At 40.6% G+C, this 25,197-nt stretch overlaps 1 protein-coding gene across 1 annotated transcript in view; it reads right to left on the reverse strand.

The window, feature by feature from the left end:
- Positions 1 to 9,805: 9,805 nt before the first annotated feature.
- The window catches only part of C7H8orf34 (chromosome 7 C8orf34 homolog), a 184,149-nt gene continuing 168,757 nt past the window's right edge, over positions 9,806 to 25,197 (reverse strand). The window contains exons 12-14 of the mRNA XM_060243666.1: positions 22,191 to 22,696; positions 17,894 to 17,987; positions 9,806 to 10,790 (exon numbers count right to left, since the gene is read on the reverse strand). Of these exons, the coding sequence (XP_060099649.1) occupies positions 10,783 to 10,790; positions 17,894 to 17,987; positions 22,191 to 22,696 (608 nt within the window). The 3' untranslated portion in view covers positions 9,806 to 10,782. The remainder of the gene's footprint in view (positions 10,791 to 17,893; positions 17,988 to 22,190; positions 22,697 to 25,197) is intronic.

Consider the following 25,197-nt stretch of genomic DNA (forward strand, 5'->3'; position numbering starts at 1 on the left):
CATTTTTTGGGCGGGAGTATTTTAAAAAGTGGTCTTACAGTGAAGCCTCCAGAGACTGAGGTTTACCACTTTGTGTGTGACTTACTGGAATTCTTGAATAATAAAGTGGGTGAGAAATGCCATATAGTGAATATTAAATAAAGGTTGCTATGCTATAAATCAAATACGGTGTTTGTTGTCATTGCTAGAATTATGCAATGGCTTTTCAAAAGGGTCAGAATCTGCTGGTTTTGTTTCTCTGCAAGTCTGAATCTCCAACTCATTTTTCAGTCTCTTATTGAGAAAAACAAAGAAAAAGAAGCCCTGACAGAAAACATTTTATGGATTTCTTATCACTTTTCTTTAATATCTGTTTGCAAAATTCTGTGTAATTTTAGGAGTTTGGTTTCAAAACTCTTTCAAATGCTTTCAGTTAGTCAAGAAGCTACAGTAGAGGCAGTTATTTAACTGAAAGGAAATAGAGTGGTGGATTACCACTAGGAATGGGCATGAACCAGCTCATGAACTAAAGTTTATCACAAATTTTGGCTGGTTCATGAAGCAATGCTCGCAAACTGAGGAGCTAGCATAAGCTTCCACAAATCTTAAGGTGGTTTGTAAAGAGTAGAATGCAGGGGTTTAAATTGCTCTGAGCTATTTAAACTCCTGCTTTCTGCTCCTTGCCACTCAGCTGTTTGGTTTAAATAGCTTGGAGTCTTTTAACCCCAAGTGTTCTTCTCCCCTCCACTTTTGGCAGGGAGCAGAAAGGGGGGGGAATGTCTCAGAGCCATTTAAACCCCTGCTTTCTGCTCCCCACCAAAAGTAGCAGTGAGCAGAATGGTTGGTCATGACCTGATATAAACCAGTTTGGTTTGCAAACCAATTTATCAGTTCATTGTTCAGCCACCAACCAATGTATCAGTTCATGAACTGAACCACAAAAATGAATTCTTTTTAAAAAAAACTAATTACCTACAGCATTACTTACAGCATGAATATGCATAGCATAGTTTAGAGGGTGCAAAATCTTCAAACCCTGCCCCACAGTTCCCTCAAGCCCATTTCCATTGTGGTCCCAAAGCTGCTTGTTACAATATGATCTTTTAGGAATGACTTGATTGCAAGATTCTATTGTGGTGCCTGCCGTTATAATTCTTCCCTTGTTCATCCCTGCCTTCACCTTATGATGCCTTTGTCTCCAGTTTCAGATTCTAAGTTCTTCAGTTTTAGATTCTAAGTTCTTCAGATATGGACTTTTCTTCTCACACCCAGTAAACAACCATGTACTTTGATGGTTGGTTTGAAATGTTGCATTGGAGATGAATTTTATGGATATTGTGGACTGTCAAAAAGACAAATAAGGGGATTCTCAATCAAATCAAGCCTGAACTCTTCCTAAAAGTGAAATTACTAAATTGAGTACTTTGATCACATTATGAGAAGAAAAGAGCCATAGGAAAAGACAATAATTCTAGAAGTTGAAGGCATATGGAAAAGAGGAAGACCCAACGTGAGATAGATGGACTGTCAAGGAACCCACTGCCCTCAGTTTGCAAGACCTGAGCAAGGCTGTTAACAACAGGACAATTGGGAGATTATTAATTCATATGGTTGTCACAAGTTAGAAGTGACTTGATAGAATTTAACACACACTTTGATGATGTTATTTAAATAGTACATATTTTAGAGACAGAGAAATATTTCGTTATTTGTCTAAAACATTTACTAGCCACCTTCCTACTTTACAGAGTTCAATGCAGCTTACCAATATATATACCACTGAAATATTTGAAATGTTTGGTTTGTCACAATTTAACGATCTTCTCAAATGTACTCACCTTATTATTGTTTCACCAGATCCTATTCTCCTTTTTTGTTCATCTCATTTGGATAAAGCGTCCAGTTTTTAAAGGAAGCCTTTCATCTCCTGCTGTAAGTCTGAAATGGACCCCAAAATAGAGTCCTGAGGGAACCTCAGAACACTGAGAGAGGTGAACTGAGGTCTTCGGTAGAAGAGGGGAATTTGTAAAAATTGTCTCTTGTTCTGTTAGTGGAAACTTATCTAGCCCAGGATTCCCCAAACTTTTCTTTCCCATGGCCTGGTTATTTTTACACTTCTCCTTCGTGGCCCACTAAAATTTGGGGGTGGAGCCAGGAGATTTTGGGGGTGGAGCCAAGAGACAGGAATTATGTCATTTCCTGTGGTGTCAAGGACCAAGTTATGTCACTTCAGGGTCACACTGAACCAAAACTCCACCTTTTCCGGTGATGTCACTTCCAGGGCACTTCCCCAAATCTGCCTCTTCTTTGGAAGTAAATTCATTTTCAGAAAAATCTCTCTGAAACTCATGCTGAGCCAAAATGGGGGTGGAAAGTGCGCAGTCCTCTCTTTTCACCTCCACACCTGCATGCACCTGTTTGTGTATTCTTCTGCAGCTTACAAGCACTCCTAATGCCCACGTTCAGTTGCCTACACCACCTACACATTCCTTCCTCAACAGCACTGGCCAGTGTATGCAATTGGGAGTACTGTTGCCATTGACATCAGGAATGCCAGCACTATGTACTACCCACACTGGGCCCTGGCATAAGAACATAAGAGAAGCCATGTTGGATCAGGCCAACGGCCCATCCAGTCCAACACTCTGTGTCACACAGTGGCCAAAAAAATTATATATACACACACACTGTGGCTAATAGCCACTGATGGACCTGTGCTCCATATTTTTATCTAAACCCCTCTTGAAGGTGGCTATACTTGTGGCCGCCACCACCTCCTGTGGCAGTGAATTCCACATGTTAATCACCCTTTGGGTGAAGAAGTACTTCCTTTTATCCGTTTTAACCTGTCTGCTCAGCAATTTCATCGAATGCCCACGATGTATTGTGAGAAAGGGAGAAAAGTACTTCTTTCTCTACTTTCTCCATCCCATGCATTATCTTGTAAACCTCTATCATGTCACCCCGCAGTCGACGCTTCTCCAAGCTAAAGAATCCCAAGCGTTTCAACCTTTCTTCATAGGGAAAGTGCTCCAGCCCATTAATCATTTTAGTTGCCCTTTTCTGGACTTTCTCCAATGCTATAATATCCTTTTTGAAGTGCGGCGACCAGAACTGCACACAGTACTCCAAATGAGACCGCACCATCGATTTATACAGGGGCATTATGATACTGGCTGATTTGTTTTCAATTCCCTTCCTAATAATTCCCAGCATGGCGTTGGCCTTTTTTATTGCAAGCGCACACTGTCTTGACATTTTCAGTGAGTTATCTACCACAACCCCAAGATCTCTCTCTTGGTCAGTCTCTGCCAGTTCACACCCCATCAACTTGTATTTGTAGCTGGGATTCTTGGCCGCAATGTGCATTACTTTGCACTTGGCCACATTGAACCGCATCTGCCACGTTGACGCCCACTCACCCAGCCTCAACAGATCCCTTTGGAGTTCCTCACAATCCTCTCTGGTTCTCACCACCCTGAACAATTTAGTGTCATCTGCAAACTTGGCCACTTCACTGCTCACTCCCAACTCTAAATCATTTATGAACAAGTTAAAGAGCATGGGACCCAGTACCGAGCCCTGCGGCACCCCACTGCTTACCGTCCTCCACTGCAAAGACTGCCCATTTATACTCACTCTCTGCTTCCTATTACTCAGCCAGTTTTTGATCCACAAGAGGACCTGTCCTTTTACTCCATGACTCTCAAGCTTTCTAAGGAACCTTTGATGAGGAACTTTATCAAAAGCTTTCTGGAAGCTGCTCTACCTCAAAATATACTGACACATTTAGTAGGTCCTTACTTTAGCTGCTACTACTGGAGCTACAAGCTACAACCAAGCTTGCTTGGTTTCAAGAAAATCATTCGACAGCTATTTTTCATACTTTTCTTTGGTTGAAACACAGGAAAATTGCTGTGAAAGGTAGCAGAGACTTGTATTGCAATTAATGAGTTTCAAGTTATATGAAGTTCATACAACCTTTTCTGCAGTTATCCCAAAAAGGATATTTATGAGGGGCTTGCAGCTTTTTTACTGGCTGTGTTTCCCATGCCTTTAAAAGCAACCTGTTGTGCAGATACTTAGCCAGTGAGCTACTTTCATCCTTTTTAATATCTTCAGGAGAAGTTTAATTTTGGTGTCAGACAGCTATTAAAAGCAGGACCAGTAAAATGGTGCCAAGTTCATAGTACCATCTCTTCCAGTGCTGTTGAGATATACTGCAGTAATCTCCAATAATCTCTTTCTGTCCCACACCTCTTACTCTCACTCACTCACACAGAAATCTCATAGAAGGCCACCTGGCTACAACTGAGGGTGCCAACATTCATTGGCAGAGCTCCTATGCCTGCAGCAACAGTATGATGAAAAGTTTCATCCAGTAAAAATGGAAGAAAAGAGAAAGGGAAAGAAAGAAAGGGAAATAATGAAATGGAAGGAAAGGGGAAAAAAAGAAAAGAAAAGACACGGAAAGAAAAAACATAAACATAAGAGGAGCCATGTTGGATCAGGCCAGTGGACTATCCAGTCCAAAATTCCCTCATACAATGCCCAAAAAGCACCAGAATGTCGACCAGTGGGGCCAGGGCACTAGAAGCCCTCCCACTGTTGCTTCCCCCCCCCTCCCAGCACCAAGAACACAGACAGAGCATCACTTGCAGGGGAAGGAAGGAAGGGAGGGAGGGAGGGAGGGAGGAAGGAAGGAAGGAAGGAAGGAAGGAAGGAAGGAAGGAAGGAAGGAAGGAAGGAAGGAAGGAAGGAAGGAAGGAAGGAAGGAAGGAAGGAAGGAAGGAAGGAAGGAAGGCAGGCAGGCTTTTCTTGTGACCTGGTAGTGAGGCTTCCGTGGCCCAGTGGTGGGTCACAATGGGAACCACTGATCTAGCCCATTATGTTCAGTTCCATGATCTTTTAAAGTTTTTTTTTTTTTACAATTCAGCTGTCAAGGTGTAATTTTACAGGGTGAAACTGGCAATGAAGAGCTATTTAGCTCTTCCCTTTGCCACTAACAATATCTAGCAAATCAATCTTCACTTATACTGTCAATACTTCAGTGATGTAACAGGGTGGCTGTGGTTATTCTCACAAAAGGACACCTCCAAGTAAACCCCAATTTCTTATGAGACACAGAGACAAAATTTAATAGGCTGTTTCCAGAGAACAGTAATAGTTCTTGTTTATGAGAAATAGGTGAATAACAGCACAATCCGGGGGGGGGGGGGGCAGAAAGTTTTTTGAGAGCAGACGAGCCACTACTTGGGCGCAGGAAGGGTTTGCACCGACATAAGTCCAGCACCGCCGCAGCGGGGGGTAGTTACGTGGGCTGAAAGCAGCAGCGCCTAAGGGCTGTACCCGAGCATGGGCAGAAGTGAGGTGGAGCACGCTGTTAAGGCGGAGGAGGGGATGGAGTTCGGGGCGCGGCCAGGCTTAGGCAGCTTCTTGAGCAGTTTGGCCCATGACACGCCCCCGGAAAGGTGCAACTTTATGCCGGCAAAAATAGCGGTGTGTCCCTAGGCACTCGTTGAAACCAAAAACAAAGGTCGCCTCCACCGCTGTGGAAGCTCACAACCCGCTTAGGGAGTAGCATGGTTGTCTCGCCAATCACCTCGCGCCTTGGGCTGACGAGCCCCCTCCCCAGCATCCAATCGCGGTCTCACCCCTCCTAGAAATACTTCCGCTCTGGCCTCGCACAACTCAGTTGTTAGGGACAGGTTCGCGCATCGGGAAGTTCTGCCGGTGACCTCCTGGCCATACAGACTTAGAGTGAGGGACAGGCAGGCACAATGGTGACTAGTTTTGCACCGCGCAGTTCCTTTGACAGTATCTTTGACTTGCGAGGGGGAGAGAGAGGTCTCTCCCTTGGAGCTAACTGCTCTTGTTTCCAGGTCTCCACAGGTTCCGGGCTCCCGGATGCTCTGCATGAGAGGATTGTTGCCCATGGCTGGGTAAGTTCCACTGCCCTCCCTCCCAGCCACCCCTTCCCCTCGCTCTTGACCGCTTGGTGTGCGAGCTTCTCAGCACTTGAACTAGGCAGTGGGCTCCAGCAGGGGGCATTTGCTGACCCCGCTCCCTTGTGCTGCCGCCTGCTCCCTTCCCTTGGTCTGCCCTCTGCTGCGTTCCCAACACCTGGCAGGCCATGGTGTGTGTGTGGCAGCTGCCCCGATGCAGGGAGGTGGATCAGAGACTGTCCCTTTCTCCGGCTGAAACGCAGTCTGCTCTTCCAGCCACTGCCCCTGCACGTGCTCTTGATCTCTGTCTCCATTTTGCAGGTGGGACTCCAACACAGAGGCTTTCGCATGTGTCGCTCCACCGCCCCCCACTCCCTCAGCTGTTTCTGCCCACCGCTCGGAATGGAGCCCAGCCCACTCTGAGTTCTGCAGCCCCCGGGGGAGGTGTTCTGTGCACATGGCAGAAGGCGTCAGGGCAACACAGGGGGTCTCTGGGTGTGGGGCTGTCTGCTGCTGGGCTGCTCGCTCCCAGACACACAATCCACCTGCATTTGGTACTTCCTGCTTGTCTGCATGCCATTGGCAGAGTCTCTGACAGCGGGAGGGTGTGAGGGGATTGGCGGCTTCTCCATGGTCCCGTGTGGCCGTGTCTTGCCCCCACCCATGCCTTGCCACCAAGCCAGCCTTTTCGTGCGCGCATGCCCAGCCTCACTCCTGTACCCTCCCCGTGTTGGTAGGACGTCTCTCCTTTGCCTGTTATTGTCTGCTGATCATTGGCTCTGTTCTCTGTTTGGGGGCAGGTTGGGGAAGGCTATCAGCCTCTCTGAGGCTGCCTCTCCCCATCCCTGACTGTCATGAGCTGTGGCACATGCGCCAGGACTGGCCAATGCAGGGGTGGGCTGGCCCTCCCCTCTGGCTGCTTCTGCCTTCTTTGTGCCTACGCCAGCGGCATTGCCATAGTGACCATCTCCCTCATGGCAAGCCATGTCTCTCCCCTCCCCACACTCCAGTGTGCCGAAGTCCTCAGGAAGTCTACAAGCGGCGCGGCAGCTACGCCGCGGCCAGCCGTCACTTATGTCTGGATTGGGCTGCCCATAATTGAAAATGTATGAAGCCAGGGAAGGTTACAAGCTTGGAATTTTCAGTCTTAACCCACTATTCTCTATTTGTGAGGTGAATCCCACGCCCATAGTGCACGATTAAACCACTGAAAATCGATATTGAAGTCATTTTTATACCCATCATAAATTATTATTGGTGACCATAATAGTTGATGCCATGGGGTTACACTAGGCACTGTGACCTAATCAGCAGCCATAAACAGTTTAAATTCAGGTGAATAGATGAAATGCATGTGCAAGGCACCAATTTATTCACCAGTTACCCTGAAAGCCCCGTGATAGGATAAAAGTTCCAAAATAAATTAAATAAAATCTCATGCTATAAAATAAAATTTACACTGATGATGAATATGCAGGTTGTTAGTTTGCATTGTGAACCCTGAAGTATAACCTCCTGAATCTCCTCATTCTCCCTTTAACAACAAAATAAGCAAAGACAGTTCGAAGCAGTTCTACCTGCGAAAGAATTGTGTGAATTAACTCAAAACATGCAGAAACCTTTCTGTAACAACAGCTCCTTTTTTCTCTGGATACTGGAAGACATTATACTATACAAAGTTCTATGTAGGTATAACTTCACATGCATGGAATACAATTTAATTTCTTTATTTTGAGCCTTATAAAGAAAATACAGAATACAGCCATGGATGTTTATTTTCATGTGATCTGCTGTAAATTAAAAAAAATGTGTGTGTGTGTGTGTGTGCATCTTTTTCCAAATGCTAAACTATAGCAGAGAAATTTTGGTCAAGATGCATGCTCATATATTTCCCAAAGTACTTAGACATTCAGATGCTTCAGGCAATTCCCTCAGCTGTTCTCAACAACAATCCAGGGGATAGGGAAAAGGGGATTTAAATTAGATCTGCTGTTTGTCCAGCTGCAGACCCATAACTAGGTAATATGTTCTGGGCACAATAAAGAGACATCACTAAAGGGAATATGGATAAGAAATGGCTCTGGAATTTAAACAAAAGACCTCTACCTGTTAAAACTAAAATTATGAGCATTTAGGTGTTAGATTACACACATCAACAGGAAGAAAATGATGACAGCAGACATTAGGGGAAAAATCTGGCATGTGTATTCATCAAGCCCCAAGGAACATTCTTTAGAAGCACTTTGAGATTTACTCATGAATTCCTCATCCACTCCTTAGATATGGTTGCGATGATGGAATAGGCTTGATAAGGTTATTTAGCTTTTTCAGCCTTCCCCCTAAATATGTGATTCTTTCACATTTTTTAAAATGAGAAGGCTAAAAACTACAGGAAATCATTACCAACTTCTGTTCAAGGTATGAAGGTATGCCTTCCTTTGTCCCTATGCCCTGACAGGACAAGAATAAACGTATATTCCCGAAGTATTTTTGTTTATTCTTAAAACCCTTAAAATCCTTGGTTTTGATTTTTTTTTTTTAAAAAAAAAATAGTTTCTTGTATTTATGAAACAAAAAATATCTAAATTCAGTACAATGTTTATAGGAACATTACACTGAGAACTGGGTCCCTAAATGTACATTTTAATTCTAGAACAAATTTTGAATCCAGTGGCACCTTTAAGACTAACAAAAGTTTATTCAAAGTATGCCAACGGGTTCCATAACTAGAATTTTCATTCTAGGTTCCTGAAAAGCAATTGCTGAAACTTAGAATCATAAAATCATAGAATTGGAAAGGACCTACAGAGTCATCTAGTACAACCCCCTGCATTATTCAGGAGACTCACAGATATCTTCCCCTAAATTCACAGGATCCTCATTGCTGTTGGATGGCCATCTAGCCTCTGTTTAAAAACCTCCAAGAAAGTAGAGCCCACCACCTCCCGAGGAAGTTTGTTCCAGAGGAATTGCTCTAACAATCAGGAAGTTCTTCTTAATGTTGAGCCAGAAACTCTTTTGATTTAATTTCAACTCGTTGGTTCTGGTCCTACCTTCTGGGACCAAAGAAAACAATTCCACACCATCTTCTATATGACAATCCTTCAAGTACTTGAAGAATTCCACACCATCTTCTATATGACAATCCTTCAAGTACTTGAAGAATTCCACACCATCCTCTATATGATAGCCCATCAAGTACTTGAAGTACTTAATATGCCTCCTCTAATCTGAAATCTTCCTTTCTCCTAAAGAGTCTTCTGCCCTATCTCCTGAATCAGCTTGTATATGGATTCATATACAATGAAGAATTGCATTTTAACATATCTCATTGTCATTAGACAAAAATGTTGGAAGGAATACTTTGTTCTAGTTCCCTCCTGTGTAGTGTTATAGGTTATACCTCCGCAAAAAGGCCAAAAAACTTTCTTACAGTTTGTATGTCTTAACAATGCCAGAAGTCGTCAACCAACAGATACAAGATGAGAAGTGGATTTGTGAACATTAGCAATGCCAGTTATCACACAGCTCCCCCCCTTTTTTAGTTCTTTGGTGGTGGTGTTCTGCCTCTTTGCAGCACTTTCTCCCTTGTTTTTAAAGCAATGAATCAAAGTATAACTATTTCCTTATAGCAACCATGGAGTGCACAAGTGGTGTTGAATTGCAAACTTTCCTAACGACTATGAAGAAGTGGCATAGAAATATCCTAAAAATATAATATAGCACTAAGAGAAATGTACACCACTTTACTAATCTGGAAGGGCCTTCCTATGTTCAATCAGGTAACAAAAGAAATACTAATTAGCACATTCCATTTTCTTCTTACACTCTCACATCAATTAACTTAGTAAATGAAAACAAGGAAGGCCACACTTGGTATATATGATAGGAAGTTAATTTTTATTTCTTCAGTAACTGGCAATGTATATTTATCATAATGGTAGCAGGCAATTTTATTATGCAGTTATGGCTGAGAAATGGATATCAAAGAGAAAAAAAGGCACTAAACCAAACCCATGCTTAACAAAATAAATAGTTAAATCAATACTGCAGATGCAGTAAATTCCAGTAGTTTCTTCATGGGATATCTCTGCATAAATTCCACACTCACAGAATAGAGCAGTCAATTTGTTTCAAACACATCAACATATATATAATAAATTGTCAATTGCTTAATAAGCCATTTAGGATATGGGTAAATAATATTATATGAAATTAGTACATTTTGTTTATGCATGCTGCATTCCACATTATATTTTATCAGTCTATTTTGTAAGACTTAATTAGAACTTAATAATGTGCTAATTATTGTTAATTATACTTGTGTGACCACACATCACTCTTTTCTTTCTATTGTCTCAGCCAATTTTTATAATTATAAATGAACAGCCAGTTTTGTGTTCACTGATTGTTATGCATACATACTGGCAGACATGGCTAAACATGTTAACATTTATTGATCCAAAAATGAGGCAACTTTAGAAAAATATAAGGAGTAAAAAACCTTAGCCCAGTTAAAATGCATAAATTTTTTGAGGAAACTTTCTTTTCACCAAGCAAAGTTTAATGTATCAAATGTCAATCCAAAATAACAGGGGTAGAAGTTAAACAAAATACATTATATTACGGACTATATATTAAAAAGTGACTACCTTCACCTAAGGCCACTGTACCACAGTAAGATGTGAGGTTCAGTGCATTTTTAGCAGTTCAGCATCCACACATTACAGTAATTCCATCTAAGTTGTATTCAATTTATAAAAATAAGCTTTTGTTATATATAATGAGTGAAAAGCACTCTTCACTTGCAGGTTATGTATTTATGGAATCCATTCTTGATATCTTCCATTGATTTCATTCACAACCCTGGGAAATATATATAAAAAGAAGAGTTAAAAGATAATTTAGCTTTAAAGAAACATGAAAAGATTGGATTTGCTTCCTTTATGGGGGCATTTCATTTTATTGTTTTAAGTAAGTCTAACTATATGGGTAGTAAAAACAAGGGTTATATAAAAGTAGCTTGAGTGAAGTGATACGCTTTGTTATGAAGCTGTTGTCACTGAAACCCTACTATGGGAAAACGCTATGTCCTTAGAACAGTAGTTCTCACTTCCCAAGTCATTAGTACAGTGATTTCTGCTCATCCTCTGCAGATGAAGGTTAAAATGTTTTGTGGTGAAGCAAGAATTTCAGCTGCTGGCTCTTGGACGCTCTGCAACTGGGGAGGCAAAGCAGGTCAAATTTCTATACATTAGGAATAAGCAATGTTAGATGACTGGATCTCACACAAAAGAGATAAAAGGATGCTTGATATTTATCCATATATGTAAATATGAGCAATTTTGAATTTTTCAAAATCTAACTTGCATTTTTACATTTCCCAGTTCCTCCAAGAAGGCTCCATTTGGTGTATACAGTTCTTTGTACTTCCACTGTGAAATTGAGAGAGGCTGGTGCAAGGTCTCCCAAGACGCTTCATGGCAGAGTGGAGATTTGATCCTGTGCCTTCCTTTTCCTAGACCATCAAACTAACTACTTGGGATGGGCACAAACCAGGAAAATGTAGTTCAGTTTGTGGCATGCCCAGTTTGCAAACCATGACCCATCACAACTTCTAGGGGCTAAACGTAACCCCACCCCAGCATGCTAGAGACACAAACTCACAGGGGATCTCTGGCTGACTTTCCTCTACCTCCATGTTTGGTGAGCACTGGATTTACGGGGTCCAAGTTACAGCCTCCCTCCAAAGAAGGTGCCTCCAGGAAGAGGCAAGTACCAAACTCACAGGGGATGTGAGCTACATTGTATAGAATGGATCCTATGCCAACTAGAGTTGCAGGGGATTTCCCCCATATGTACATGCCCTCCAAGTTCCACCCCCTGCACTATTACTTTGAAGTTTTGTAAACATTTAGATTGAGTGGAGACAGTCTTTCTGGAAATGTATCATCATGAACTGCCCAATATTCATCACGAACTTTACTTCGTAAACCACTTCATGCCCATCCCTACTAACTACTATGCTAAACTGCCTTTCAGGGAAGAATAAATGTCACAAATTACTAACTGGTGGAAGAAAAAATGAACATAACTAAAGTCCAAAGTTCACCCTGTCACTGTCCATTCTGCTTTACTTGAGAACTATAGTTTGTAGCCAAACCAATAAAAAGGATCAGGTTTACTGAAAATTTCTCTCTAATTGGCTTTGTATTTTTCCTCATTTCTACATAAACATATTTATGAACATAAATTCTTCCAAAAGAAAAAAAAAGCTCAAAACTAAGATTATCTCCAAACATTCCTCCTCTACTAAACTTGTTATAAATAAAAGTTATAAATGAAGTAAAATTCCACAGAATACAGGAAATAGGATATTCCGCTAGAAAACAAAATGTAAGTGTTTACATGAATGTAATAGAGGCTTTTAAAGTCATCATGACAAGTTAAATATTTATATCTCCAGTAGTTTTCATCTTGGAGTTTCTACAAAGGATATTCACAGTAGTGAGAACCAGAATAAATCAGGAGCTGCTCTATGTAAAATATTTTGCAAAGATAATAGCTATCTCTGCTCTGAAAAGGAAAATCATACTTTCATAGTTCCATTTCATATTCAGTTAAAATAAAATGAGCCTGCTTTGGTGGGGAAGGTGGGATATAAATCAAATAAATAAATAAATAGTTTGCATTGCAATCCAATTGCAGAGTTATGCCAATCAAAGCCCATAACTTCAATAGGATTGCAATCTTACTTAGTTTCTTACAGTTGCATTTCTACAGATTTACCGCCAAATTTTGTATTTCATATATTATCCAAGTTATATTACAAAGACAGTTTTGGAATAATAGTACCAGTACAACAGGATCAGACTTGAAAATAAACGGTTAACCTTGAACAAATGTATACAGGCTATGCTCAGAGCATGTTTGTAGAGAACTGGTAAAAAAGTGTTCTACAATTGACAAGTCTGATGAAGTAAAGCCCACCTGGAATATATTTAACACAACTCTCATTTTCTTTCACAACTAATGCAGAATATTCTCTCTGTGACGGAACCGGCCCGATTCTGCCTTCAGACCCGGTCCCGTCAACTCCCTATTGAGTCGCCAACTCCTGGAGGGAGCTATTTCTCCTCCGGCCACTTGGGCTCGCTGCCACCACCTGCTCAGTCTAGGGGTTCAGATTGAGAGGAACAGGACTCCCAATCCCCCTCTCCAGCTATGAGGCCAGGCCTCAAGGCCCTCTGCCACCCAGTACTTGGGTGTCACAGAGACCACAGCACTTCTTCGGGGAACCCCTGGAGGATTGGCACCTTATCCAACTGCATGCCTTCCCCCTTCCCCGGGGCCCCCTTCTTAAAGCAGTGTGGTCTAAAGCAGTTGGGGATCTATGTGGTACAGAGTTTGACTGCCAGCATTCAAAACAGCAAAAATATTTAATTAAAAGAGAAAAAGAAAAGAAGAACAAAACAAAACAAAAACAGTTGCATGTAAAAGGTTAGCACAGCACCCGCACAGCAAACAGCATGACAAAGAAAAGGTGGTTATAAACGCATCCTACTGTCCCTGGTCTAAACTTGCCCTGCTTTGTGGATGACTTACTTGGTCTGACTGCCTGGGAGCCTCCTTTTCCTGACTAGGCCTATCCCACAGTCAGGAGCCCCCATGCTCACAACCTCCTCCTTTGAGCGCCAGCTGAGGACTGCCTTTCTTCCTGGTTAACTCAAATGCAAAGGACAAAAAACCTTCCTGCCGCTCTAGGAGGCTTTCCCCCTAGAGTTGCTGGTTTGGCTCTGGAAGGGAGGGGGGGTTGGAGGGAGGCTAGGCCAAAGCCTGCTTAGCAGTTTCATGTTCCCTCCCAACTAAGATGGCGTTTCTCCACACTCTCAATGATCACAACTCTATTAAGTTCTGCAGTCCCATAGCATATTTTATAGCGTTACAAACGTTAAGGGCAGTCTACTTGGCACTGTATTAGCCAAGGTGCAAATTATGGTCCAAATGAAGGATTAACAGTTATTTGTGATGCTTTATATTACAGTTTTGAGATGAATGTATGGTGTAGGGATCAGATAACTATTTTACCATTCACCGATTCCAATGGGAATCAGAGCCAGCTTTGCCAAGTGTCAAAGGCATTTGATGTCTATAACTATATGTCTATTAGTAGAGGAAATAGGCAAGCCTCTGAACAAATTAGGTGATCTGAATCAGGAACTCCCACATTCCCTTACCCATTTGGGGCTGATTTTATGCAGAGCTTCTGAATGTTTCTACTGATGCTACCGGTGTTTCAAACTTCTCTCAAACCCAGATCTCTCTGAACACATTCAACAACTACACTTTTGATATCCCTTACATTGTTTTAACACATTTGAGTTTGTAAGAATTCCAAGTCTGTATTTTCATTTTCATTTGCTCTGTGCCATAAACTGAATATACTTTTCAGTCAGAGGCTGATCAGTAATATTTAAATCTTGATCGCTTTCACTAGATCACTTTATATCATGATCGCTTTCACTCTTTGCACCAAAGAATTTACTTCCAAGTATAAAATCTTCCAAATAGTTTTACAGTAATTATGAGAATTTCATTCAAATTCATTAGGTATTATACATTGCATATAAAAAAACCATAAGGCTACTGTTGCATCCTGTCTCCTAACAGCTTTACACCTGGGCTGCTATTTTCTTGAAGAAGTCAAAGAACGTAGTAACTGTTAGCTGCATATAATTTATTAAAAGCTGAGCCAAAGAACACCTGTTGCTATCGTGAAGATTAATTCTACAGCTCTTCTGATCACATTCATAAATTATAAACTTTCATTCTCACCACTAAATCTCTCTCTCTCTCTCTCACACACACACACACACACACACACACACACATCTGTGTAGGTTTGCAAATCATTTATTAATTTTCTCTAGAATGAAAAAAATAATTTGGACTGGCCTTTAGATGGCTGGGTCCTCTACCTGCAGTGTGCACTGAAAACTGGCATAGAAACGTTGCCAGGCCTTTTACTGGCTCTCCACTTTACAGACATTTCAACACCTGGGTGTTGGCAGCTTGCATTTTCCAGGAGTTGCCCTTCACTTGTGTGCTTGGCTACAGCAACTGCATTCCAAAACCAGATGGCTGCTATTACCCCATATAATTATTTTTTAAAGACTTATTTCTTTAACCAATTTACCATTCTCAGATGTCACATACTGTACAATATTACTTAGATCAAACCATTTTTGTTCTCCTCCTATGGTTACAACCATACAAAGAGCAGACTACTTTCAACAGTAGAGAGAAGGAAGTCTGAAAATTGATATATAGGTTTTAAAACAAGATGCAAGTTTGTTGCAGCCTTACAACCTTTGCAAGAAGGTAACCATTATTTATAATTACAGTGTTTTTACCCTTCCCTGCCTTTTATGTCACAGATTCAAGCTAAAGCAAACAGCTTTCATATCCAATGCAAGAAGCAGATTTTGTAGTTACAGTTCAATGGGGTGAATTTATTTAAGTTATTTTCGTCAATGAGCATTTGTAGCAAATGTTTATAAATGTTTATTATTTTTGTTACAATTCAGTTTTTAAAATCGTGTTTTATCTCCTTTTACTTTCACTCAGTTTAATGTGTGGGCAGGGGCACAGGCTTATGCCAGTACTAGACAGGGAAGGAAGTATAGGCCAAGAGTCTCTCCCCCACACACGTTTTCCTGGTGCCCTGGACACAGTTTTTGATGCCTTAAAAGAATGCTTGCATCACTGGGCCATAAGAAATGTAATCCATGGATGCATCAAGGCATAGCACCTTGACATGATTGAAAGTATATCCAAACTGCAAGAGAGGCAGTAGCAAGGGGAGACATTATCAGCCAGCACCACTCCTCCACGTATACTGACAGGCAGCAGCAAACTCATCCATCACTGGCATGACACAGTAAATTTAGAGATGGAAGAATGTTTGCATGTCAGTTATTGTCTCCTCCTCTGTTTCTTGTCCTCTGACCTACATAAATTCCAAAGCCAGAATAATGAAGAAACCTGAATATTAATAAATTTCAATATTTTAATTCATTCCAGGGGCTGGGAAACTTTTTTTTTTGCAGTCATTAATATCCGACTTATGGCACCCTGTGAGGTTTTCAAGGCAAGAAACATTAGGAGATGGTTTGTCATTGCCTACCTCAACATCACAACCCTGGTAAACCTTGGTTATCTCCCTTCCAAATACTGACCAGGGATGACTATGCTAACTTCCAAGATCTGATAATATTGGTTGGCCAGGAGCCTTAGTTGGACTAAAACCCAAGAAAAACAAATGGCTGAAGTGAGGAGGAAATGAGCCAAATCACTCCTCTTGCTTCTTGACCTGTAGAGCCTCTAATGGAAGGCTTCTTGTGGTGGTTAAAAGAAAACATAGGATCCAGCCTACTTTGTATAGTTTTTTTCTAAAACACTGCATGTTAGAATTGAACTGGCTTTTTAAAGTTTAGACTATAGTTTGGTCACTCAAACACAAGCAAGAATGTAATAATTTTATAAAGTCTTTATTTGGGTTTTATTACTAAATAGCATTCCGAAGCTAGTTCTACTTTCTCCTGAAACCTAACATTTATCACTTTAAGAGGTCTTATTTAAATTATTTCAATTCATTATATAAGATGCTCTGAGTACCTGGTTAAACAGCCTGTTCTGCATCCATAAAGTCTAAAATAGGTTAGGAAATGACACACATTTTCACCCTGACAGATTACAAACTACTGAAAAGAAAACCCCAAACTGTCAGAACAATTCATACATCCAGCAAGATTATTTATGTTTGCCACATAGCCATATATAATTGGTTTGAGTCTTAGCGCATGGTAATAAATTATTGCATGCTACTTGTCTTAGTTTTTTAGGTCCTTCACCTCTTTATAATATTTATTGTATCAGCACCCTTGATGGCATTGTACAATACGCTTTTTTTTTCTGCTGCAAGAGTTGTTTCCAACATGGGCACACACTGCATGACATACAGCCCCTTGGAGCCACACTATGTGGCCCAAAGCCGCTGACAGTCCCAACTCCTTGAGGACTCAGGCGCAAGGTATCAATTTCCCCAAAGGGAAATCAGCTGAGTCTGAGGCACTCTGCTCACCCTTGTAACAGCAGCGCTGATGCTTAGAGATTCCTGATGCTGGCTGGGAACTGCTGTGGGGGGGGGGGGGGGAGAAGAAATATGAATGAGCACCTGATGTACAGGAGATCCCCTTTAGGGAGCTGCCTCCCTAGCTAATCAGTGGGGACTTAGCATTGTGCATCAGGGCTTTGTGGGGACTTAGCATTGTGCATCCCTAGGTGCCACTCCAGGGCACTGTAGAATAATGATGTTACAGAATAACTGTTAATGATATGGTTCAATCATTTAAATTACCTACCTGGATTCTGATGCCTAATGAGGGGTGTATCATTCTCTTGGTTATGAGCAGCAGAATTAAAAAATATATATGCAAAAAATAGCAGAAAATGTAGTGCCGGCTCCCTATCCATGGATAGTTGTCATGTGAAGCCTATGCCAGCCACAGGATTGTGCACTGTATTTACTACTGGGAAAGCTCTCTCTTAGAGTTGGAAATCACTTTTAAAATTCATGGGATTCAAGGTATGAGCATACAGTGTCTCCTCATTCCCCACTGAGAAAGTGTTTTCTGGCAGCTCTGACCTCTTGCACTACTCTGTTGAGGTCTTATCTATAAGGGGAGGCACTTTGATAGATGTTCCAGCAAAGCCCTCTGGTGTGTTCACCCTACACTATATAATGTTTTACATCTGGATTTTACTATGTAAGAATAGCAAAAATCTGGATGTAATATGCATTATTTAGTGTAGTGTGAATGCACCACTCCACCCTCTCCCTTGTCAAAAAGAGTGTCTATTCTCTGACCCCACCGTCACTTTCTTACAGAGAAGCAGTAATAGCTCACGTTTATCTTGATCTGCTGCTACTCCTTCACTTTCAGTATCACTTGGCAAAATCCATGGCTGGTGGACAAGTTGAAGTTGGTGTAAAAATTCATCCTGTCAGAAGTAGATGAGATGTAATTGAGAGTAAAATGAGAGATTAATTAAATAAACCAATTACGCAATTAAAGACTTTCCAAATAATTTTAAAATGTGCACCCAAGTTATCAAGAATTATTTTAGCCATCTTCTTCCTTTACCTGCCATTTCCCTTCCAGAGAGGCAAAGTGGGCACCGAGGCCTGGGACTTCCCTACAGACAGGCACCAGGGCCCTTGTTTCCCTACAGATAGGCCCTTGTTTCACCTCTTGAGGGAATTGGCTTAGAAAAGATCAAGGGCAATTAAAACAATGCAGACCTGCACATGTAAGTAGACTGTAAGCTGAAATTCCCCAGAGGTCTTTGAGGGAAAGCCACACTAAAATCAGTTGAAATAAACCATAAGAATGTAAAACTTTCATAGCAAAGTATATCCCACAGCCTTTAAATTGCTTTCAAACCAGGGAAGCCATTTCACATAAAGAAGTACTGATTTAATTTTAATTCTGTTGGGATTTTAACTCAGGATTCACAAGGGGGTGGGTTCCTGGATATTGTTGTTTGTTTAGGATTCAGACAATAAGTGAAACTACAGTTCCTTTTATGAAATAAACTTTTGTCAATTAAGCATATTATTTAAGTTTGCATGGCTCACCCAACTCTTCTTCCCAATACAAAAGGGTAGAAACTAATATTGGCACAGCCTGTTCACATCAAACATTTGACACTCTATTTTCAAAAGTAAAGTCTTACAAGGAATTAATATCACCTTCAAGAAAAAAAAATATTTGTTAAAAAAATGTCTAAAGCAGCTTCAGCACCACTACGGTCATGAACCCTAGATTTCATTTCATTTAATTCTTTTTATGTTTTTAATAGTTACAAATTTGGGTTTCAAGATAATTTTTAAAATGCATCAAAAAACTATTTCTTTCAGGGCTAGAAGCAAAAGATCACACAGGTCTTCACTGTGATGTTTCACATCCTTTGGAACTAAGAGGTGTAAAACTTCAATTGATTCTAATGCTTTTGTAGGAAGAGGCACAAGATGGAGTAGTGGGGATACTGCACTGGTCTTTTCTATGGATTCACTGCTGGACTGAGCAACTGGAAATCCGTGAAGTTGGAGATACTGAAGCTGATGCCAGGATATCCTGTGAAAAGAGCTAACAGTATGTGTGGAAGTCACTCACAATTGAACTTTCAGGCTCTAGGATGAAAGCAGCAGAAGAGCAAGGTCTCCACTAACCATTCTACTCCTGTAAATCAAATGATTGGGTCTAACCTGGCAAGCACTATGTATAAAATTAGGCATATTATGATAAAATAAAATGGGAAAAGACAGCCAAGCCAAGTCACAATACCTTCTCCTGAAGTGGGTGACATTATAATCATTCTTCTCACAGTGATATTGCAAGAACAAATTGTTCTATAATGTTACAGTTAGTGATGCTGTGAACTTCTCTGCAAGCCTGTTTGGCAACTTGTTTGACATTCATGATCAGACTGTGAGCTAATCAGGAATATCTTCAGATTGCACTGAGCAACCTAAACAGCTGCTGAACACTAAATTTGCTTGTTGATCAGAAGCCAGCTCACAGCTGATTGGCAAATAGATACACAGCAAAATAGCTGCACAGTGAAATTGTAAAAAGGAGCTCTTCCCTTCCCTCCAAGCTGGGTTGACCAGGAACAGAAGCAATGTTTTTGATATCTGCATTGCAAAACAGAGAGGAAAAGGACTTTTTCTCTGCAGCCCAAGCCAATAGCTGGACTTCTGACCCAAAATTGCTGTATCTCAGCAAGTCTGAGAAGCTGCAGTTTTCAGGATGGATGATCAGAAGAACCTACTTCCAGCTCATCAAATGGGCGTGGGTCCTGATTCCCCTCCCTCACTAAAATTTTTCCCTGGCAGGAAATCAGAAGCCAATTCCCAACTGTACTCTATCCGCTGCGAGCCACATTCTGATGGCTGCAATAATATTATAAAATTACAAACAGTTGATCAGCTCCTCAGTTATTGGTTGCTTGAGCATCACTGTTGAATAGGAAGTAAACAGAACTGGCAGATGTGTGAACATCCCTAATTACAGTGGTTTCTTGAACTTGGTCTTTGGATTCTTATCTTTCTTTACCTTATTTAGTGTAAGATTGCTTGAACCCTTAGGCAGTTTGTGGTAAAAAAAAAAAAAAAACAGATTCCAATATGTTCTATTCCTAACAGCAAAAATGCAGCAGCGGGGGAAAAAAACACAAAGACTGGAACTCCTCAGCATCAGGTTGATAAGAACAATCACAGGCCTCAAACGAAAGAGAGAGAGAGAGAGAGCAGTTTGGGTTTTCAGATGTCACACTTCATAAAACACTGATGGAAACACTAATGACCTAATCCTCTGACCTATTTGTCTCAATTGAGACTGTGCTTAAAGAAAGATTTGCAGGTCTAGAAGACTAAATGTGTATAAGTTCACATAGGAAAGGATTTAAAATCCTTGATTTATTCATTTTGTAGTGATAACAAAAACATTTATCACTGTTATGTTGCTTGGTTAGAATTTGAGCTGAGCTGGTAATGCAACACACCTGCAAATTCTGTGCAGGATTTTCCATGCCAGCATAACTGTAGGCATGTGTACAAGAACTTAGATCACCAGGCAACTTATAATTCTTTTATACAGGATCACAAAATGAAAATCTTGGACTTTTTACAAAAAAGAACTTCACAGCTGACATGTTAATCTTAGCCAATTTGAGAGTTGCTCTATGCCTGTTTAAAAATGCCTGTTTGTTGTACAGTCTCTCAAGTAAGGAAAAGGAGAAAGTATTGCATTTATTAGAATTCTTCTATTTGGCATGGGAAGGCCTCTAATATGAATAAGAAAAAAAAAAACGGCAGAAAATATTCCAGAGTTCATTGTTCAAATACTGCTTATTTATTATGGTAGCGGAAAGTGCCATCGTCACAGCTGACTTATGATGACCCCAAAAGGTTCTCACGGCAAGAGACATTCAGAAGTGTTTTGTCATTGCCTGCCTCTGTGTCATGACCCTGGTATTCCTTCATGGTCTCCCACACAATTACTAGCCACAGCCAACCCTACTTAGTGTCTGAGATCTCACAAGATTGGGATAGCATGGGCTATCCAGGACAGGGCTCTTATTTATTACAGAATAGCATTTTGAAGTGAATTACTGACCACTGATGAAACCAAGGGTTGCCCATGTTCCCTCCTTCAAAACAAAAGCTACATCACAAACTGATTGATCACATTCTCAAATAAAGCACATTCCAACCACATTTACCCCTTGGTACATTCCTTTCTTTTTCTACCCTCAAAGTTCACAGTATATGATCTTGAGCAGCAGAGAATTTCTAGATATCCTATTTCAGGGGTGGCCAATGGTAGCTCTCCAGATTTTTTTTTTTTTTGCCTACAACTCCGATCAGCCCCAGCCAGCATGGCTGATGGCTGGGGCTGATGAGAGTTGTAGGTAAAAAACATCTGGAGAGCTACCATTGGCCACCCCTGTCCTATTTGAAACCAAGGGTTAAAAGGACTGATTTTGTACATTCTTTTTGCAAGCCCCAATTTGGTAAGATACTGCTTCTCCAAAAATGGAAGGATGGGGACAGCTTTCTGGTCATTATTTGCCTTGGAAATAAAGATGCCAAAGACACATTAGATAGAGCAACAAAACAAAACTAGGTGGAAGTTGTGGCAGATTAAAAATCTACCCACCTCCCAGTTTGATTTTCCAATACAGATTATCCTTAGTTTTTATTTCAGCTCCCTGAGCTGTATTATTATTTTTGCACTTAAATACTTCTCTCAGTTCTACTTTACCTTCGTAACTCATCTGGGACGCTGTAGGTTAAAAAGCTTCACAATGTTTCTCTTAACAAGGTATAACAGTAAGAATTATATTTATGAAGCAAGTATATTTCTTTTTTCTTTAACGTCTTAACTTTCAAAGTGATGGCAAACCTAATAGCCAAAACAATGTTTTATACATTTTATACATTATATAGATATACTGAATTTGTAATGTTGAAAAAAATCTGCCATCAAGCTTAATGAAACATACACATATGAAAAACACACACAAACACTCAATGATTCTGATATTACTGCTCTTTTTACTATGCAACAAAACATAATTCAGTTTTTAAAACTAACAGGGGATAACATTAAATAACAATTTAATGTAACAAAAACTTACTTCAGATAAACTGCTTCTTTGAGTGACATTTCCTAGAGTGTCTCCACTTGTTTCAAGCAGGAGCCCCGAGGGAGTGCTGATGGTCCTCCCAAGTTGGTTCTTTGATATTAAAGACTGGCTTCTTTGCATACTAATGATTCCTTCCTTATTTCCTTGGTTGCTAGGAGATAGAGGTCTTTGTAACAAAGTATTTAGGGTTGCAGACCTGTTTGCTGGAGCTGGCAGCAATGAAGGTCTGTCAGTCTGTGCACTAGGAGATTGAGGCCTACTGTTTGTGACATTGGAGACCTGCAGTCTATTGTTACTGGATAATGGTGGTGATTTGTTTCTTTGAAGCTGGAATTGAATATCTTTCCCAGTATGAGCTGGCACTTGCGGTTCAGAATCCTGGTTTGGTGTAACTTTAAAATTTCCTTGGTGATCTAGTGCAACTAAATTAGTTTGTGGACTACTGGTACTTCTTGATAATCTTCCTTCTTCCCACAGTGCTAGGTCCTTTGCAATGTCTGTAAATAAACACAAATAAAGGTGGTGGTGGTAATAATAATGATAATAATGTAAAAACATCCTGAGGAAACTAGATGTATTTGAAGTGGTTTTTTTTCTGATTTTATTTATTTATTTATTTAAAATAGTTTTTAAATAAATAAATTAAATTAGCCAAATGATTCCAAGGTAATGAACAAAAACAAAATACTATCAAAACTTCATTCAAACTTAGCAGGATAAAAATAACCCAAATTAAGGAAGGAGCAGGCTATGAAAAGGATACCTAAAATAAATTAAGACCAAAGATATGCATAGAAGATGAACAAATCAACCTAAACTGAATAAGAACATTTTGACTCAGATGGTTAGGAACCAAGCAGATATTTGGGAAGATTTCCTTAATTAAGATACCATTACAGAAAACGTTCCCTCTGTTAACCACCTACACTGCCTCCGAAGAGAATGACTTTGGTAGCAGATAACTGATATACTTTCATTTTAACTTGTAAGAGTATGTTCTAGATGAAAATTATTGCTGTATAGTGGGACACCTGTGTTCCTGACAGCTATGGACTTATTAGGTGACTTAAATACATGAAGCTGCCTGATACCAGTGAGTCAGGATCTTGGTTTATCAAGGTCAGCACTAACTACTCTGACTTGCAGAAGCTCAGTCTAGGGTCTTTCAGGTCATGGTGAAGGTGTCTTTTACTACTTACTAACTGACCTTTTAAACTAGAAATGCTGGGGACTGAACCTGGGACATTCAGCAAGCAAAGCACATGCTTTGTTTGTTTATTCAAAACATCTCTATGCTACCTTTCCACACAGCTCAAGGACTCAAAGGTCATGAATGTTCAAACATTGAAACATTTCAAATATTAAAGCATTTTAGACATTAAAACATCATGCCATTATTGAGCTACAGCCCCACCCAAATAAAACAACAATCATTTTTCATGTGGCTTCTACAAATTTACTCTTTTGTTCTACTGCCTAAATGATAATGCTCAGCTCATTTCTATTGTGCATGGTAGACTACAATCATGCCCAATGTTGAAGCATCACTTATGGCCACTTTACAGCCATTGAAAAGCAGAGGGGTGGGGATCAATACATAGCAATTTCATTATATTAAAAGTGGTTGATGCAACTGTCTATAAAAATGAATGTACATAACCAATCTGCAACATGGTGCTTACTTAAAATGCCTGCTGTAAAGGTCTGTTGAACAATGGTGCCATGAACAACACAGGATCTGCAAGGTAGAACACCAGCAGGCATCATATGATGGCATTTTAAACAGCCACCAAGTTGTGTCTTGTTGGCATGAACCAGACCTTAGAAGTGCTGGTACCATAGGGACAAATGTCACAGTCTGCATCCAAACATCACAAACTACAGCTTATTAACATTTCTATGATTTAATTCTGGTTTAGTTCATATTAGAACGCAGGCTTCCCAAAACAAGTTCTAGTTTGTTAATGGGTGCTATTCTAACCCAGTTTCTACCCAGTGTGTTAACTTCACTTTGTCATAACATTCAATGGGGAAGCAAAGACCAACAAAAAATCTTGCTCTTCCAGACACATTAATCTATAATGGTATTTTTTAAATGCACTCCCTCCTTAAATGCACTCCCTTTGCCTTTTCTTTTCAGTTGCCCCCCTCCTGACTAGTGATCACTCACCAAGCAGAAATAGGCTTTAGAAATTTCAGACTCTCCACAGGGCAAATTGAAAAGGCAGCAGGAAAGGTACCGTGTTTCCCTGAAAATAAGACACTGTCTTATATTTATTTTTTCTCAAGAAGACACACTAGGGCTTATTTTCAAGGGATGTCTAATTTTGTATTAAGTATGATACAACAAAGATTTCAGGTTTTCACGGCTGGTAACATCATTAGGGTTTGTAGAATCTTTCTGGCTCAAGTGCCATGTTCTACTGGAGAAAGTTTTCCTTCCAGACGTTTCGTTCTCGGCTGCGGAGAACATCCTCAGTGGCGTTGCAGCCGGAGCAGGCACTCTGACCTTCTTGGCTGCTGTGCATTGAGTGGGGCCAGGGCTGCTGGAGAGCTGCTATTTATAGGCTGGAGGGGGTGTGGTGAAAGGGCAATTGGTTTGTGGATGTGCCCATTGTTTGGTGGAGCTTCCTGGAAGGGTAGTGATAAGGAAACTGGCTGTTAAATGTGACCATTGTTCTGTGTTAATTGCTGGGAGGGTTGGAAGGCGTGTGGAGATAAGGAAGATGGTTGTTGACTGTGCTGATTGTTCTGTGGAATGTACTGGTTGTTCTGTGACTTTCTGCAATTTATCTGGAGTCATGGAGAGGCTGCTTTGAATAACTTTCTCCTTCATCTGAATTCAGTCCATCCCCGTATCCAGTTCACCGTGGAGAAAGAAAACAATGGTCAACTTGCCTTTCTTGACGCCTCATTACCAGGAAAGATGACGGAAAACTCGGCCACACTGTATTCAGGAAACCCACACACACCAACCACTATCTAAATAAGAATTCCA

Source organism: Heteronotia binoei, chromosome 7, assembly GCF_032191835.1.
Source record: "Heteronotia binoei isolate CCM8104 ecotype False Entrance Well chromosome 7, APGP_CSIRO_Hbin_v1, whole genome shotgun sequence".
Classification (NCBI taxonomy): Eukaryota; Metazoa; Chordata; class Lepidosauria; order Squamata; family Gekkonidae; genus Heteronotia; species Heteronotia binoei.